The sequence below is a fragment of the Lynx canadensis genome, chromosome B3, assembly GCF_007474595.2.
Source record: "Lynx canadensis isolate LIC74 chromosome B3, mLynCan4.pri.v2, whole genome shotgun sequence".
NCBI classification, from domain to species: domain Eukaryota; kingdom Metazoa; phylum Chordata; class Mammalia; order Carnivora; family Felidae; genus Lynx; species Lynx canadensis.
In genome coordinates, this window is record NC_044308.2 from 24,419,483 (window position 1) to 24,436,981 (window position 17,499).

The 17,499-nt window shown below is 40.4% G+C and overlaps 1 protein-coding gene across 3 annotated transcripts in view; it reads right to left on the reverse strand.

Annotated features, from left to right (window-relative positions):
* The window catches only part of ATP10A (ATPase phospholipid transporting 10A (putative)), a 190,262-nt gene that overhangs the window by 49,238 nt on the left and 123,525 nt on the right, over positions 1-17,499 (reverse strand). For all 3 annotated transcript variants that reach the window (XM_030317580.1, XM_030317579.1, XM_030317578.1), the window contains exon 3: positions 3,811-3,896. In XM_030317580.1, coding sequence (XP_030173440.1) covers positions 3,811-3,896 — 86 coding nt within the window. The remainder of the gene's footprint in view (positions 1-3,810; positions 3,897-17,499) is intronic.

Sequence of the window (17,499 nt, forward strand, 5' to 3'; positions counted from 1 at the left end):
GTGTGAACAGGCCCCTTCCCTGATGCTCACCTTACCTGTCCTCCTCTCCCCTCACTCTTCCTGAAGCACTTCACCCTGACTGTGGCAGGGCTGCTCATGCTATTTTCACCACAGTCACCAGAGGAAAAAAACTTTTAACTCAGGGTCATCTGTGTCCTACGTCCAGAGGGTGTTGGTCTGCTGAGAGAGAGGCTAGCCACATCCTGACCTTTCTGTAGCCAATCCAAATTGCCTGCCTTGGTGGAAATAGCAAATCATAATTAAACAGCAGTCTAGTATGCAGAGGCCTGAATGTGCAGCACCTAGACTACTGGGATTTGTGTCCAGACTCAGAGGCGAGCCTCAGTGCAGGACAATTTGTTGGAAAAAGTAAGGAGAAAGCATGGCAAAACTAGAGAGTAGAGCAGGGAAAGATTCATGCAGCAGGGAGTTGCCCTTCTTGCATTACTTTCTCAGGAGATGTGCCAGCAAGGGCCCTTGTATTAGGAATATTTGCTGTAGGCATCAGCCAGAGAAGCTGAGTAAGCCTGGCTGGCCGTGGGGCAGAATGATGTCCACCTAAGTGGCAATCTTCTAAAGAAAGAAGTGTTTGGGGGTGCCGAGTCAGCTAAGGGCAGGGTGTGGAGGCCATGCAGTGCTGGAGGTGAGTTAGGAGCTGCGTGATGTTACCCCTCATTGATCACCAACTCCCCACACTTGAAAGTTACCATGCCCCCATGTAGATCTCCACCAGCCTGGCTTTTTGTTATCTTCTCTTTTCCTACTAAGAGTCCATCCCTTTTCTTTGAAGCTTTCAGCTCTAGCCCTGTTCTTGCTTTTTAAGCCACATTTCTAGAAAGAGTGGTGGAAAAATATAATTCCTCTTCTACCTCCTGCAATCTGGACTCTGCCCCTCTGGGTCTATACTCCAATGGTGTAGCCCTCCCATTTCTTAGGCTGCCTGTGGAGTCTAGCACGCAAATTTTCTCCTGAGTGTCCCTGCTATGCCTCCACCATTGTACCATCCTTGGAACTACATCCCTATCACACCCAAGGACACCTACTCCTACCTGTGGGGTTATTCTGTATTTATTCCTTTCCTTTTTTCCCTAGCCTTCTGTCCATGTTCCTGGGCCTCTTCTCTGAGTTCATACATGACTTGTAGGTAGAGGGTCTTCAAACCTGACCTTTAGCTCCTACTCCCCTGAAGTCCTGGCCCACTTTTTTTTTTTCTATCAAAAAATGTCACTGCACCTTATGCACTTGCCGGCCCCTCAAACTCAGGAAATCTCAAAACCCCATTTTCCTTTCTTCTATGGCTTCTCCTAATAAACACACTGAAGACAAATCTCTCTCCCCTGGACACATTTGTGTTTTTGCCTAAATCTCTCTTCTGACTCTTTTATCTCCCTGCTTTAAAGTGTCATCTATAACGGTAATATTAACAACAGCAGCAACAACCACAATAGTTGCAAGTATTTATTAAGCACACTTCTGAAAGATTTGTGTGTATTAGATTGACTAAAACTTTGCACCAGGGACTTGAGGGGATTCCTGTGATCTTCCCCATTATACGACAAATAAAGTTAAGCAGATTGCCCAAGGTTATCTAGCTAGAAAGTGTGGGCTCCAGAGCCTGCCGGCATCAACACTAAGCTGGACTTGTTTAATAGCCCTATGACAGGAGTGCCTGGGTGGTTCAGCCGGTTAAGTGTCTGACTCTTGGTTTCAGCTCAGGTAGTGATCTTGTAGTTCATGGGATCTAGGCCCATGTTGGGCTCTGCGTTGACAGTGCAGAGCCTGCTTGGGATTCTCTCTCTTTCTCTCTGTCCCTTCCCCACTCATGCTGTCTCTCAAAATAAAAGTGTTTTTTTTCATGTGTTTTTTTTGTTTTTGTTTTTGTTTTTTGTTTTTTAAGCCCTACGACAAAGGTAGTTCCTGGAGGGCAAGACTAAGAGCTGTGGACCTAGGGTTGAATCCATTTCAGTGTTAATCCAACTCAAGCGCAGGCAACAAAAGTATGAACAGTCATGAGAGCACAGGAGCACTGCATCTTTCAGGGGTGTTGGAGGAATCCCACAGAAGAGAAGACAGACTACAAGACGGTCTTTGGTGAAGGATGCCTACTCTTCTTCCTTGGTAGAGTTGGCTCCCCAAAATTACCCATGAACAAGAAGATACATAGAATAGTCTCCCTAGAGGATGTCCTAACACCCTTCAAAATGGTTATTTTAGGGTCTTTGGAAACCCAGCATCTGCTCCATTCAGCTGATGTGGTCCTGGAAATTCACAGTAGTGCTAAGAATAGTGCCATATATGAAGTCCTGGGGACAACGGGTTAAAGGGCCTCTGTCCACAGAGGCTGGAAAAATCCATGGCAGACCAGTTATATGTGAGTAGTTGAGTATTCTCCCCCTAACTTTTACATACTGGATTTTAACATTTTTCTTAACTTTTATTCTCTTTTAGTTGGTTCCTTTAAGGGACGATCTAACATTTTCCAAGTTCTGATCTTCAGGCATGGATCAGCAATTTCAGTGGGTGACTAGGCCATCTCTTGGCAGCACACACATTTCATTCACCCTTTACTACTTAACACTTTTCATTCATTGATCACCTTGTAGCATGACAGAAAGTCTCCTGAGTGGTGGGCAGAGGCAACAATGCTGGATATGCCAGTGAAGACAAAGATTCAAATATACACTGAAAGGTCATGGAAAGGAAGCTCACTTCCATAAAAGAGAGCACCCTGCCTCACCCCCATATGTCTGTGGGGGGCCACTCTGTGCCTGGACCACCAAGCAGTGGGCCGACTGGTCACCTCACATCTCAAGCAGGAAAACTGGCAGAGAAAAGGCCCCAAGTTCATCACACAAGAGGTCTAAGCCTAAGAGCGCAGACTAAGGTCCACAAGGTCAAACATGAAGTCCTCAGGATCTTGCCCACACATCTCATTTATTCTCTGTGAGGCTGCCCCCACCTGCTCTGGCACCCAACTCAGCAACTCCATGCTGACACTCCCTTTTCTCTCCCATTTTATTTTTCCCCAAGCCAACCAACTACACACACACACACACACACACACACACACACACACACACAATTATTATTATTAAAGTTTCCAAATGAACGTGAAAGTAGAGAGACTAGCATATACTTCCCATGTACCCATAGCTCAACTTCAGCAAGCACCCAACACATTTATCCACCTTTTTGCCTTTCCATTCTGGAGCAAGGGATAGAACTATTTGACACAGTATATACTATACTTATGTTTTTGTTTATGGTCTTTTCCCCTAACTAGAATGAAATAAACATGAAGGCAGTTCACAGCATTCCTCTCAGAGTCTTCAACAGGGTCTATCACGCAGCAGATGCTCAAAAAATACTTGGATCAATGACTGAGTACCTAAGTGAATGAATGAATGAGCTTCTACCCAGGCTCCTCTTGTGTGGCCCCTGTGCTTCCATTTAATGGGGCCATGTGTAGTCAACCATACTTCCCTTGTTCCCCTCACCTTTCCAGGGCCAACTAGAGGAAGGAAAAGCAGAAACTACTCATCACAGGCAATGTGGCTAAGTTTCTACTGCTGACAAGATCTTGTAAACAAGTCCCATAAGCAACCAAAGAGGCTCAAGTATGGGCAACATTCCCAAAAGACTACAAAGGTGGTAAAGAATATTAAATGCATATTTTAGAACTGTATGCATATACAGATACACATACACACACACACACACACACACACACACGTGTGTGTGTGTGTGTATGTGTTATGTGTTATGTTTGTCAAACAGAAGAAAAAGCTCAGGCATATATACAATACTCACATGCAACCACGAAACCTAGTCAGGTCGTTGTTTGGCTTCTCACACTCGATTACACTGGTGAACGTCAAAGGATTGAATTCGGAGACCTAAAATAACAGCATGCATATATTAGAGAAATAGCTTAGACCATTCCATTCTAAAAGGCACTTGCTCTTTTGTATAACATCTATGTAGGGCAGGGAAATTTCATGGAAGGAGTCTGCCCAGTAACCTCTTCAGAATGCCAATACACACACAGCACTTAGCTCATGTTTTCTCATTTTTATACTGAATGATAACCAATCATTGTAGAACTAACTGCAATTAGTAGAACAGTACTGGTAAGTGAGCTGAAAGGATTACTGCTCTAATGAAAATAAAAGAACATGAGAAAACAGCAAAGGAAGCCACTAATGATTGAAAGGGATGAATGAGTTTTTTGAAACACACCAGCACCTTTCAACTTCCAATATAGATTTAGAGAAGCAAATTCCATCTGGAAAATAGGAACTTATAATAAGAGGAGAGTTCCTCAATGTGCACTAAAAATTTTGCACAATATTAATGAAAAACATCTAAATATCCAATATGTGGGGCGCCTGGGTGGCTCAGTTGGTTGGGTGTCAGACTTCGGCTCAGGTCATGATGTCACAGTTCATGAGTTTGAGACCCACGTAAGGCTCTGTGCTGACAGTTCTGAGCCTGGAGCCTGCTTTGGATTCCGTGTCTCCCTCTTTCTCTGCCCCTCCCCCACTTGTGCTCTGTCTCTGTCTCTCTCAAAAATAAACATTAAAAAAAATTAAATAACCAATGTGTAAACCCACAATTTCTTTATTATTCTGCTTGATGAAAAAACAACAGCTCACCATAAAGTCTCTCATTGGTAGTTTTGCCACTGATAGATGCAGCAGTGCATAGACCATACAAACAAATGAGGAGAAGAATGTGGGAAGGAAATGGGGAGAAAGGAGGGAAATGCAGGGAATAAGTCTTTTGGATAAGTGACGATAGTTAATGGATTTTTTAAAAATCAGCTCATTGCTCAGGCTTGTCATTCTCTTTTCTCTACCAAGTGTCACAACATGGTAAAAAAATTAACTCTTTGCTCACACAAGTAAATCATCACACAAAAAGTGCAAGTGGTTAAAAATCACAGCAATCACAAATACTGTTAACACCACCCCACGTGATTATTACTCTACCACAACAACATAGTTTCCGACACAGAATACAGCCGTAACAGTAATTACTCAAACATCAGTTCTTACTGTTTTCCAGTGCATCGTGTACATTAAACAGAGAATTCACTAGATAACAGTAGCTTAATTCAATAGATGAAATTAAAATGCCATTTAAAAGGCTCTTCTTGAAGTTTAATTAGCCATCAGCTCTACTCTTCTTGGACTGAAATGGCCTCTGGCTCTATTTCCAGAGTGAGGCTATGTTTCAAGCTGCCTTGTGTTCATTTAAAGCCATGCAAAGTATCTTGAAGCCAGTTGGTTGCCTTTTCCAGGGCAGACATCTGCAGATACAGCATCCAGGATAGCCATGAAGGGACTCAGTTCCACAGCACACAGGATTATTCTTGGCAGACAAGGAGGGTGCACTTAAAATACACTGTCTCTGTTTGTTATTCTTTCTATGAAAATGTAATGTGAATGGCTCAGAAACGGTAGGACATTTTGTCTCTGGACTTCAGCGCTGCATTCATAATGTTCTATCAATAACCATGTGCCTTGAGGAATGTGCACGTCCAAGGCACAAGTTGCCTGGCTTCATCCACTTCGTCTGGAATTCGGGAGAATTCTGAGGATTTTTAGAACCAGAAGGATCGGGGCGCCTGGGTGGCGCAGTCGGCTAAGCGTCCGACTTCAGCTCAGGTCACGATCTCGCGGTCCGTGAGTTTGAGCCCCGCGTCGGGCTCTGGGCTGATGGCTCAGAGCCTGGAGCCTGTTTCCGATTCTGTGTCTCCCTCTCTCTCTGCCCCTCCCCCGTTCATGCTCTGTCTCTCTCTGTCCCAAAAATAAATAAACGTTGAAAAAAAAAATTAAAAAAAAAAAAAAGAACCAGAAGGATCTTCAGAGACTGTTATAATTGAATTGTATAACCACCACACCCCCCTGCCCCACATCCCAGAATTCATATGTTGAGGTCTTAACCCCCTGGAACCTCTGAATGTGACCATGTTTGACACAGGATCTTTAAAGAGATAATTAAGTTAAAATGAGGTCATTAGGGGGAGCCCTAATACAATCTGACTGGTATCCTTATAAGAGGAAATTTGGACACATACAGCAAAGGACAATTATATAAAGATGAAGGGAAGAGATGGCCATCCACAAGCCATGGAGGGGGTGTTCAGAAGAAACCAGCCCTGTGGACTCATTGATCCTAGACTTCCAGCTTCCAGAACTGTGAGAAAGTGAATTTCTGTGGTATAAGCCACTTAGTCTGTGGTATTTTGTTATGGCAGCCCTAGCAAACTAATACAGAGACCATCTTTTGGCTTCTCATTTAAAAAGTGGTTCACATCCAGAGCACACCTTTCAGATGGGAAAATTCTACTTACATTGATTGTTTCTACGTAAATTGGCAATGTAATAATACCCCATTTAAGAAATATATTTATTTTTCTCTCCATCCACTCATCTATCTGTTTGCTTCATTCCAAACTGGCTTCAAGGTCACACCATAGTCACCATCAGCCAAATTTCTGTCAACCCCGTCCCCTGAAGCATGGACAGACTTAGAGGGCCCCAATACACCCTTCCATCCTGAACATGCTAACTCCATTTTTTTTTAAAGCAGATACACAGTTGGGGAAGATGAAAAAAATCTGAAAGTGGATGGTAATAAAGGTTAGTAAATAAAATTAATGCCACAGAACTGTACACTTAAAAACAGTCAAATGGTAAATTGTGTGTAATATATATTTTTACCATGACAAAAAAAGTTTTTAATTTTTTTTTAACATTTATTTATTTTTGAGACAGGAAGAGACAGCTCATGAATGGGGGAGGGTCAGAGAGAGGGAGACACAGAATCTGAAATAGGCTCCAGGCTCTGAGCTGTCAGCACAGAGCCCAATGCGGGGCTCGAACTCACGGACCGTGAGATCATGACCTGAGCCGAAGTCGGCCGCTTAACTGACTGAGCCACCCAGGGGCCCCAAAAAAAGTTTTTAAAAAAGTATATATAAACTGAGAACTGACGGTGAAGAAATGACTTCATCATCAAGTAGAACATAGCCCAGAAACCCCAGGGATTTCAATACAAATATAGAAAACATGCATAAGTAATTGAGAGCACCACTGTACTATATCACCTGAATCAATGCCACCAATTATAATTTTTTGATAGCTTGTTAAATGCCAGGCCTTGTGCTAAGTACTATTCACCACCATTCATGACAACACTATGAGGTTGCTTTTCATGCTACCTTTAATTTAGGATGGTTAAAGACCATGCCCCAGGTCATGCCCAAGGTCAAGAGGTCTTTGAGTAACTGACAGCAGTTCCTCAGCCTCTCAGACATCCAGCTCAGCCGCTGACATCTTGCTGAGACTATCTTGCTTTAACAGGAAAAGATTACATTATGTTTAATAAGCCAAAATGTATACAATTAAGTCTACAGAAAATTTCAGGGGCACCTGGGTGGATCAGGTGGTTAAGCGCTTGACTTCTGCTCAGGTCATGATCTCATGGTTTGTGAGTTTGAGCTCCGCACTGGGCTCTGTGCTGACAGTGCAGAGCTGGCTTGGGATCCTCTGCCTCCCCCTCCCCTCTGTCCCTCTCCCCACTCATGCACGTGCTTTCTCACTCTCAAAAATAAACATTAAAAATTTTTTTAATTCTACAGAAAATTTCAAAAATTTAAATATGTCTCTAAGTTTTAATGTTTTTAAAACATGCTTCAATTAAATATATCCTGGTCTGTCGATATCTGCCCCCTTCTCATCAGCAACGCCTGTGGATGTAGAGTTAGCAGAGTTTACCCAAAAAATCAGATCTGGGATTTAGTCCTAGTTCTTCAGCTTAAAAAATGTGAGATTTTACCAAGTGAATAGAGGGCATTTGGACTTGGATCTCTGAAGTCTCTGGAGCCATATAAATGCACAATTCCACAGAATGCACAGGTGATCTAATTCACCCTTATGCTTGTGACAGGCTCAGTACTGGGAGGTGCTGCAGATGCATTGTTACCTAGGAGATGCTCTCACACTGGTCAGCCCTCAAACTGAAGCTGCTGGCCCTCTATAGCACCACCACAGCACGCCAAGTATCTTGGGCCAAGTGTAGTTGATGACAACACCCACTGCAGAGCAGACGTGTCCAAACAAGTACTACACTCATACTTTCTGTTGCTATACTCCAAATATCTCTGCAGCTTCTCTGGACAAAGTGATTTGATCTTATGAAAAGGAAGAGACAGGGCAGTAACACAGGAGAGCTCTGTCCTTGAACTTGCATTTTTGTTAGATACTGCAGCAGCCAAGAGCCTTATGAGCCAAGCCACTCCAGCAGATAGTCCCTCCTTCAGACACCCAGCACCTACCTCCCCCTCAGAGGCACCCCCTCCAGGTAGAACAGGTATCTACGCAGGTACTGTGTCCCCGATCCAACCACATGGAAGAGACACGATGTCTAACTTAGCAGTGCCCAGACTGTTCACTGAGTGAATGCCTGATTCACAGGGAAGATTCTGCTACCATTCTTGTATTTCACATTTGTGTTAAGTGAATTACTAATAACTAGTAAAAGCCAAAGGACACTTCCTCTATCCTAAAACAAAAGCCATAATGTCTAAAAGGACATCTGTAATCCATTAAAGTAGACACCATTATTTTTTATCTTAAGAGAAGTGAAATGAACCAGTTTATACTGTTTTGAAAACGAGATAAGCTTATGTTTCCAAAGGCCCCACTAGCTCTCCACATAGAGATTTCAGAGTAAGGCTGTGTCTTGGTCTCTGGAGGACAAGGTCACAGCGAAGCCTGGTAAGAGAATGCACAGAGCCCAGAAATGACCAACAAGACAGAGAAAACACACATGGCTCCTTCTGTCCTCTGCATCTGGGACCCTGTCCAGAAAATGCCCTTTTTGTCAGGTGTCAGGATGCCTCCAGTCACAAGGGACTTGGGGTTTCCCCTCTTCCTCCAGCCTCAATATCACCACCCCACATCAGCCTTCAAAGGCTGATCACCCTACACCAGCTACTGCCTTACAGGATGAAATCCACATCCTAATGCAGTGACCAGACTCTGCTCCAGGTCAACTGCTGCCCCTCCCAACTCCTATTCCTGTCACTTGGGATGTTCTGGAGAGGCCCAGACCCTTCTGCATGGCTTCCCTTGCCCTCCCACACTACTCTACCTAGCTAACTGCCTCCTGCATTTCAAGATGTGACAGCCCACTACCTTAGGTAGGATAGGCAGGTGCCACTGCTTTGAGCTTGAATGGGCTCCAGGTACATGTGCCTGGATGAAGCTGGCTTCATCCATGCTTTACTAGACCTCAGGTTCCCTGAGGACAGGAGCTCTATTCCCTTGAAGCCAAGACAGAGCCTGGTGCACACATGGTCCAGGGGTGACAGGTGTTTATTCTGCAAGGATCTCATGTACCACAAGCTTCCAAACAGACTTAGAGCTCCATGCTAGGCTCTTGGGTCCTAGAACCTCTGCCTACCAGGTGCTCCTCACCTGATGCTGAGGCAAATAGGACTATCAACGGGGCTGACTGTGGGGTTTCTCTGTGTTTCAGAAGCACAGTCCCTCTTTGGTGCAAGTGCATTTCACTTAGTAGCAATATAAAAGAATTTTGTCAGTCTCTATCTGCTTATTTATTAACAAAGGGTGAACAATATCTGAATTTAGGCAAAGCATTTTAACATAAATTAATGGAATAATCACTCCAACTCCTTTGTTTTGCATTTTTTAAGTTTATTTATTTATTTTGTGAGAAAGCGAGAGTGGGGGAGGGGCAGAGAGAGTGGGGAAGAGAGAGAATCCCAAGCAAGCCCTACGCTGTCAATGCAGAGCCCGAGATAGGGCTCAATCCCATGAACCATGAGATCATGACCTGAGCTGAAATCGAGAGTCAGATACTCAACCGACTGAGCCACCCAGGTGCCTCTGTTTTGCATTTTTAATCCAATTTGTATTTACCATATGACTTTTAGTGCTGTGGGAATTCAAAGGGCAAATAGACCAATACTGCATGAGCAAATGAACAAATAAATGAAAATTTACTTATTCACTGCAAAGATTGTATTACCAAATCAATATTTTCTCATAGTTAACCTGAAATAAGAAATAGTCTGCCTTGTTCACCCAGGTGTCCCCTGACACATAGTCAGTACTCAATCAATCAATCAATCAGTCAGTCAAAACCTGAATGAAATTGTAGGCATTCTGGTACTGGTTGCAGAAGATATCAAACATGTAAGGAGCCTTAAATCAAAGTAAACTTTTGTCTCACTGGGAGTTTATGCCCAAATACAAATGATTAGAAAACACATTTAAATAACTATTTAATTTACAGTTGCAATAGTTGTGACTGTATTATCTAATGTGTCCTGAATATACAAATGCTTAAATATGTTGGTGCTGCAGCCGCAGCAAAGCACTGGATGGCATGTAGTCCAGCCCCGATGGTTTATGTGAGGGCCACACTCCTTCCTGATGTCACAGTTATCTCCAGGGAAACCAAGCTGGCCAGGACCATGGGAGGGGGGCATAAGGGCTTTAGCTGGCCTTACAGTAGGCTTTGGAAGCTCAAAGCCTTTGACAGCTCATAGAAAAACTGATCAAGGGGCATCTAGGTGGGTGCTTTCTTTTTCTAATTGCAAATTTTCCTGTCCTAAGAACAAGGATCAGGTGGACCTCTCTTTGTTTGAAAATAGAAAGCCAGCCTTGCCCTGTTGACTCAGACTTGAAAACGCAGGAGCAACCCCGCCCTTAGTTTCCCTGCCTTTTCATCCTTTGTTCCCTTGCCTCCTTGCTGTTTCATAGTCAAAAAGTCTCCAAGTTTAGTTTAGGTGGTAGCAAAATTCAAAGGCCCAGAGTGCTGGGTTTGAGCCTAAATTCTCAAAATCAAAAGCCTTTCCTTCCGTCGTGCTGCCTTCATGGGCTGTGATTGCCAGCAGAGCCCTGCTTTTTCTTTTATCAAATGTGTTAAGAGTATATAAGGACAGGCTATGCAGACAGAAAGCAACACGAGTTGTTTTATAGAAACCAACTTCAAAACCTCAATGAGAGCTATATTTTAAAATAGCCCTCTGTAAAGAATCTGTACTTAATCCAACAAGGTGCCACTGTATGAAACATGTCTACAGCAATGCTGCTGAGTTAATTTGCACTGCCAGGTTACAAGTCAACCTGTCTGCTTCACAGCCATGAACTTCTCCCTCTTCCATCACTACAGGTGGGTATGAAGGAGTGAGCAAAGACAGGGCTGTGGGTATAAACCTGTCAAGTTTTGGGGATCACTGGACAGATATCCTAGCTGGAGATAAGGTGTTCTCTTCTCACTAGGTGGCAGAGAAAGAACGAGAGACATCTACAATGAAGTGGCCTCTGAGGTCAGGTCCCAATGGTACCTATGTAGGAAAAAAGTCATAATTCTAGTGTTAGAGTGAAATCAGGATGGAGAACTTAAAAAACAAGTCAGTGAAGAAACTCTTGCACTAACTTGAGAATGAGTCTGAGACCAAAATGGCAGCAGGATTGTGAATTCTGAAGCACAACCAGACTAGCTCAGTCATCAGATTCAAAAGGAAAATTCTCCATTATTAAGGACTAGGCAATTGGGACCAAACATCAAGCTGAAGGGAAAAAGAAACATTAGGGAAATATTAAAAACACATGCCCAAAGGTGCCAGCGATTTGTACCAGAGATTTTACAAGAAGGTGAAGAATAGTCAAACCAAGATCTAGTGAAGACAAAAAGTCCAGGGATTTGAGATTGGTCTTTGGGCCTCTTTTCTTGTATAGGAGTTTCTTAAAGAGGTAGTTGAGAAACTGAGCATAACTAGAGGAATGAATGTTGGAGTTTAGAACCTTAAATACGGGGCACCTGGGTAGCTCAGTTGGTTAAGTGTCTGACTTTGGCCCAGGTCATGATCTCACGGTTTGTGAGTTTGAGCCCCGTGTCAGGCTCTGTGCTGACAGCTCAGAGCCTGGAGCTTGCTTTAGATTCTGTGTCTCCCTCTCTCTCTGCCCCTCCCCCACTCACACTCTGTGTGTCTCTCTCACAAATAAATAAACATAAAAAAAAACCTGAAATACTTTCCTATTGCTGCCATAACAAGTTACCACAAACTTAGTAGCTCAAAACAATACACTGTAACATGTTACAGTTCTGGAGGTCAAAGGCTGGAAACAGGTATCACTGAGCTAAAAACAACAGGTATCACTGAGCTAAAAACAAAGCTTCAGCAGGGCTATGTTTCTTCTGGAGGTTTCAGGAGAAAATCCATTGCCATGCTTTTTACAGCTTCCAGAAGCTGCCCATATTCCTTGACTTATGGCTTCCTTCCATTTTCAAGTCAGCAGTAGTGAAACCAAATTCTTCTCACACTCCATCACTGTGTACTCTTTCTCCTGCCTCCTCTTTCACTTAGAAGGCCCCCTGTGATGACACTAAACTCACCTCTAATAATTCAGGATAATTAGGAATAATCTCTCTACCTCAAGGACAGCTGATTAACCACCTTAATTATATTTGCAATCTTAATTTCCCTTTGTCATGTAACACTACCCATTCTCAGGTTCAAGGAATTAAGACACAGACATCTTTGATAGGTTATTATTCTGCTTCCCATTGAACTTACCAACAGAAGGGCCTAATAAACAGCTATGCCTTTTTATGGGACCATGAAGAACTGAAACCCAAAGAAAGAGTGAACTGGAAAAGTGAGCCTTTGTAGAAACTGCCACCCAGCTTAAAGTCAATTGAGTGGCCCAGAAAAATCTCAACCCCTAAAATTGGATTAAAGCAATTCTGGATTGCTAGAACCTTCAAATACTGGACAAAGCAAACAAAAGTCCTTTCTGATAAAAAAAAAAAAAATGTAATCCTAGGCTTCAAATTATTTATGAAAAGCTAATTTCCAAGTATAATTTCATATGCATACTCAAAGATAACCAGGTACAAGAGGAGATAGGCATCATGCAAAAAGAACCAACAAAAACAAGAATAGGAATAGGCTCACAGGAACTTGTAAGTTACCATGCTTGCATCATGAAACTAAAGACAAGACGGATATTTGGAAGAGGTAGAAACCTTAAAATGTGACCTAACAAATTTGAAAACAAGCAAACAAGAAAAAAAAAATTAGACCTGAAAAAAAAAATTCAATCGAAAGGCTCAATGAATAACCGTTTGATAACAGATTTGGTAACCTGAAGAAAAAAATTAGTAAGCCAGAAGAAAGGTGAGAAAATTGTTCAGAATAAAGCACAAGGAAACCAAAAGGCGGCAAACACAGCAGAGAGGGTAAGAGACAGAGAAGACAGGGAGGAAGGGCTAGAATGGTGTTACTAGAGCCCCAGAAGAAAAGAAGAGAAAGAATTATGCAGGAGCAGTATCTGAAGAAATAACAGCTGACAAGTTAAGTGAATCCCATGAAAAAGCACTTATCCACAGATCCAAAAACCTGAAACTGGATAAACAGCAGAAAATTATACCTAAGCACATGACGTGAAAATGCTGAAAACCAAAAAGATAAAATCTTAAAAGGAAATTGACAGCATTTGTTACCGACAGACCAGAACTAACTGGTAAAAACAAAGACTATAAATAGTTGTTTCCAAAGACAAGGAAAAAATGGCCCTAATGACAGGGTAAGAAGTAGAAAAGAATGAAGAGCAAGAAAAATGGCATATATCAGGGTAAATATGAATGCATGTTAACTGTATTGAAAAATGATGATGTCTAAGGGGATTCATAAACAGGTATAATATAACACATGACAACAAGAGTATATAAGGAGGGAATAAAAGGAAATTTTAAAATAAAAACACTTGTATCATCCAAGCAAATAATTAAAAATCAACCCCTATTAAATACTGATAAGTCAAAGATGCATGCTGTAATCTCTAACATTAACTAAAATGAGAATAAAGAAATGTATAACTGTCAAACCAAACGAAGAAGAATAAAAAACTCTCAATCTAAAATAAGGCAAACATGGAGGGCAAAAGGAAACCAAGCCAGGCAGAACAAATAAAATGAAAGATGAAAGCTTTATACTCAAATATACCAATATTAACATTAAAAGTAAATAAAGTAAAATAATTTACTGAAAATAAAAAGATTATCCAACAGAATTTAAAAAAAAAACAACAAAACTCAACAATATGTTATAAGAAATAAGACCTAAAAACATATAGATACCAGAGAACAATGTGAAAAGATGAAAGGGCTTATCTGACAAAGATTAACAAAAAGAAGGCTGTATCAACATTAGACAAAGTAATTTTAAATCCAAAAGCTTTTCTATATATAAAAGGGTTAATATGAAATGACAAAAAGTTTGATACATTAGGAAATAAAAATAATTCTTAATTTACATATTTCTAATAACAAAATTTCAAACTATATATTGCAAAAATCAACAGAAACATAGGAGACATAAACAAATCCACAATCTTAATCAGGGCATTTTAACATTCCTTTCTCAGTATTTGATAGAACAAACGGTCAAAAAACCCAGGAAGGTACAGAAAATTTGAACATCACTATTAACATATTTATCCTGATGGACATATATAAAAAACTGTATTCACCAACTATAGTCTTTTCAAGGGCACTCACAACATTTAAAACTATGGATCATATTCTGAGCCATAAAGCAAGTAATAACAAATTTCAAAACCATAGCTCATATAGAATTTAATTACATCATAATTAAAAATAAGAAGAAAGTTCTTTTTAAAAAACCCATTTGCGGGGCGCTTGGGTGGCACAGTCGGTTAAGCGTCCGACTTCAGCCAGGTCACGATCTCGCGGTCCGTGAGTTCGAGCCCCACGTCAGGCTCTGGGCTGATGGCTCAGAGCCTGGAGCCTGTTTCCGATTCTGTGTCTCCTTCTCTCTCTCTGCCCCTCCCCCGTTCATGCTCTGTCTCTCTCTGTCCCCCCCAAATAAATAAATAAATAATAAATAAATAAATAAATAATAAATAAATAAATAAACGTTGAAAAAAAAATTAAAAACCCATTTGCTTTGAAATTATGGATTATAATTCTAAATGACCAATCGGTCAGAGAAAAAAGTCACAAGAGAAATTGGGACATATATTTAACAAAACGGTATTAAATATACAATATGTATCAAAATTTGTCAGATAGTTTCTTTTCAGGAAAATTAAGAGCCTATTTGCACATATTAAATATTAAAATATAAATTTAATCAGCTAGGCATCCATTTCAAAAATTAGAAAACAGTAAATGAAATCTGAAAAAAGTTAAAGGAATAGCCAAAAAAAGAAAAAGAAAAAGATACAATATAATAACCCACCCTAGAAAGACTGAGCTTGAAAAAACTGAGTACAAATGATGAATAACTGGAATAAAAAAGAGGATACCACTACCAATAAAGTATTATATGGATAATTATATAACAATAAATTTGAAAATAATTTTTTTAAAAATTAACTTGCTTTTATTTATTTTATTTCATTTTTTAAAATTTACATCTGAGTTAGTTAGCATATAGTGCAACAATGATTTCAAGAGTAGATCCCTTAATGTCCCTTACCCATTTAGCCCATCCCCCCTGCCACAACCCCTCTAAGTAACCCTCTGTTTGTTCTCCATATTTAAAAGTCTCTTATGTTTTGTCCCCTTCCCTGTTTTTATATTATTTTTGCTTCCCTTCCCTTGTGTTCATCTGTTCTGTGTCTTAAAGTCCTCATATGAGTGAAATCATGTGATATTTGTCTTTCTGTGACTAATTTCATTTAACATAATACCCTCTAGTTCCATCCACATAGTTGCAAATGGGAAAATAATTTTTTTTTTTTGAGAGAAAGTGGGCACAAGTGAGTGAGGGGCAGAGAGGGGTGAGAATCCCACAAGGGGAGGGGTGGGGGAGAGAGAGAGAAGCGGGATTCCTGGTCACCCAAAGCAGGGTTCACACTCACCTGGAGTGGGGCTTGAGCTCACCAACCATGAAATCATGACCTGAGCAGAGTCAGATGCTTAACTGACTGAGCAACCCAGGCGCCCCAGTAAGTTTGAAAATTTAAATGAAAAGAACAGATTACTAGAAAAATGCAAAGTACTAAAATTTATAGTAGAAAAATACACATTATATTATTTAATATTAAATACACTGAAAGATCATTTAAATCTTTCCACAAAGAAAATTCAGATGGTTTTACCCACGAACTTTACTAAATAGTTCAGGAAAAAGTAACAGTCAAGAAACTCTTCTAGTGATTAGAACGAACACTTCCTAACCTATATTATGAAGCCAATATCAGCTTGATACCAAAACCCAACAAACACATTATAAAAACAGAAAACTACAAGCCTATCTTATTTATAAAAATGTTCTTAATAAAACATTAGCAACTAAACCCAACTATATATTAAAAGATAATACATCTGAAAAGTGCATATAGTCCAAGAAATCAAAGTTGGTAATAGCATTAGAAAAATCAGTATAGGGGTGCCTGGGTGGCGCAGTCGGTTAAGTGTCCGACTTCAGCCAGGTCACGATGTCGCGGTCCGTGAGTTTGAGCCCCGCGTCGGGCTCTGGGCTGATGGCTCAGAGCCTGGAGCCTGTTTCCGATTCTGTGTCTCCCTCTCTCTCTGCCCCTCGCCCGTTCATGCTCTGTCTCTCTCTGTCCCAAAAATAAATAAACGTTGAAAAAAAAATTAAAAAAAAAAAAAAGAAAAATCAGTATAATCATCAACATTAGTCCAAAAGGAGAAAAAAAATCATATAATCATCTCGACCGAAGCAGAAAACACATTCGATACCATTCAACATCTGTTTATGATTATGCTTCCTTGCTAGGGGAAAAGAAAAAAAAAAGAGAGAAAAAAAAAAAGGATCATCCTTAGTCTGCAAAATGTATTCAGCAATAGCCTAATAAAATACATATAATAGTAAAATGTTCAAATTTTTCCCTTAAGATTGGTATCAGGGACAGAATATCTGTCATCACTATTTCTATTAAAGACTGGATTGGAGCCCTTTGCCATTGCAACTGGGTAAGAAAAAAGAACCAAAAGTATAATAATTGAAAAGGTAGAACATGCTATCATCACTTGCAAACAAATGATTATATGCATAGAAAATCTAAAATAATCTTCAGAACATTTGTTAGAATTAATAACTGGGTCTAGATTTCTGGATACAGATCATTACTGTATTTCTACAGATTTTATACACAAACATATATGCATATACATACACATATGTGTGTGTACTGACTTTACTACTTTATAAATGTGCATACATATTACATTTATAAACACACTGTAACAAGCTTATAAAATCATTTTGTAGAAATAAATCTAACAAGAATGTGCAAGTTCTCTATGCTGAAATTACAAAGTATTATTGAGAGAGATTAAAGGATATATAATTAAGGGGAGAAATATATATTTATGAATTAGAGGACTCAAATTATAACTATCAATTACTTTCTCTTCAAACTTATTTATATATTCAATGTGATCACAATAAAATCCCAACAT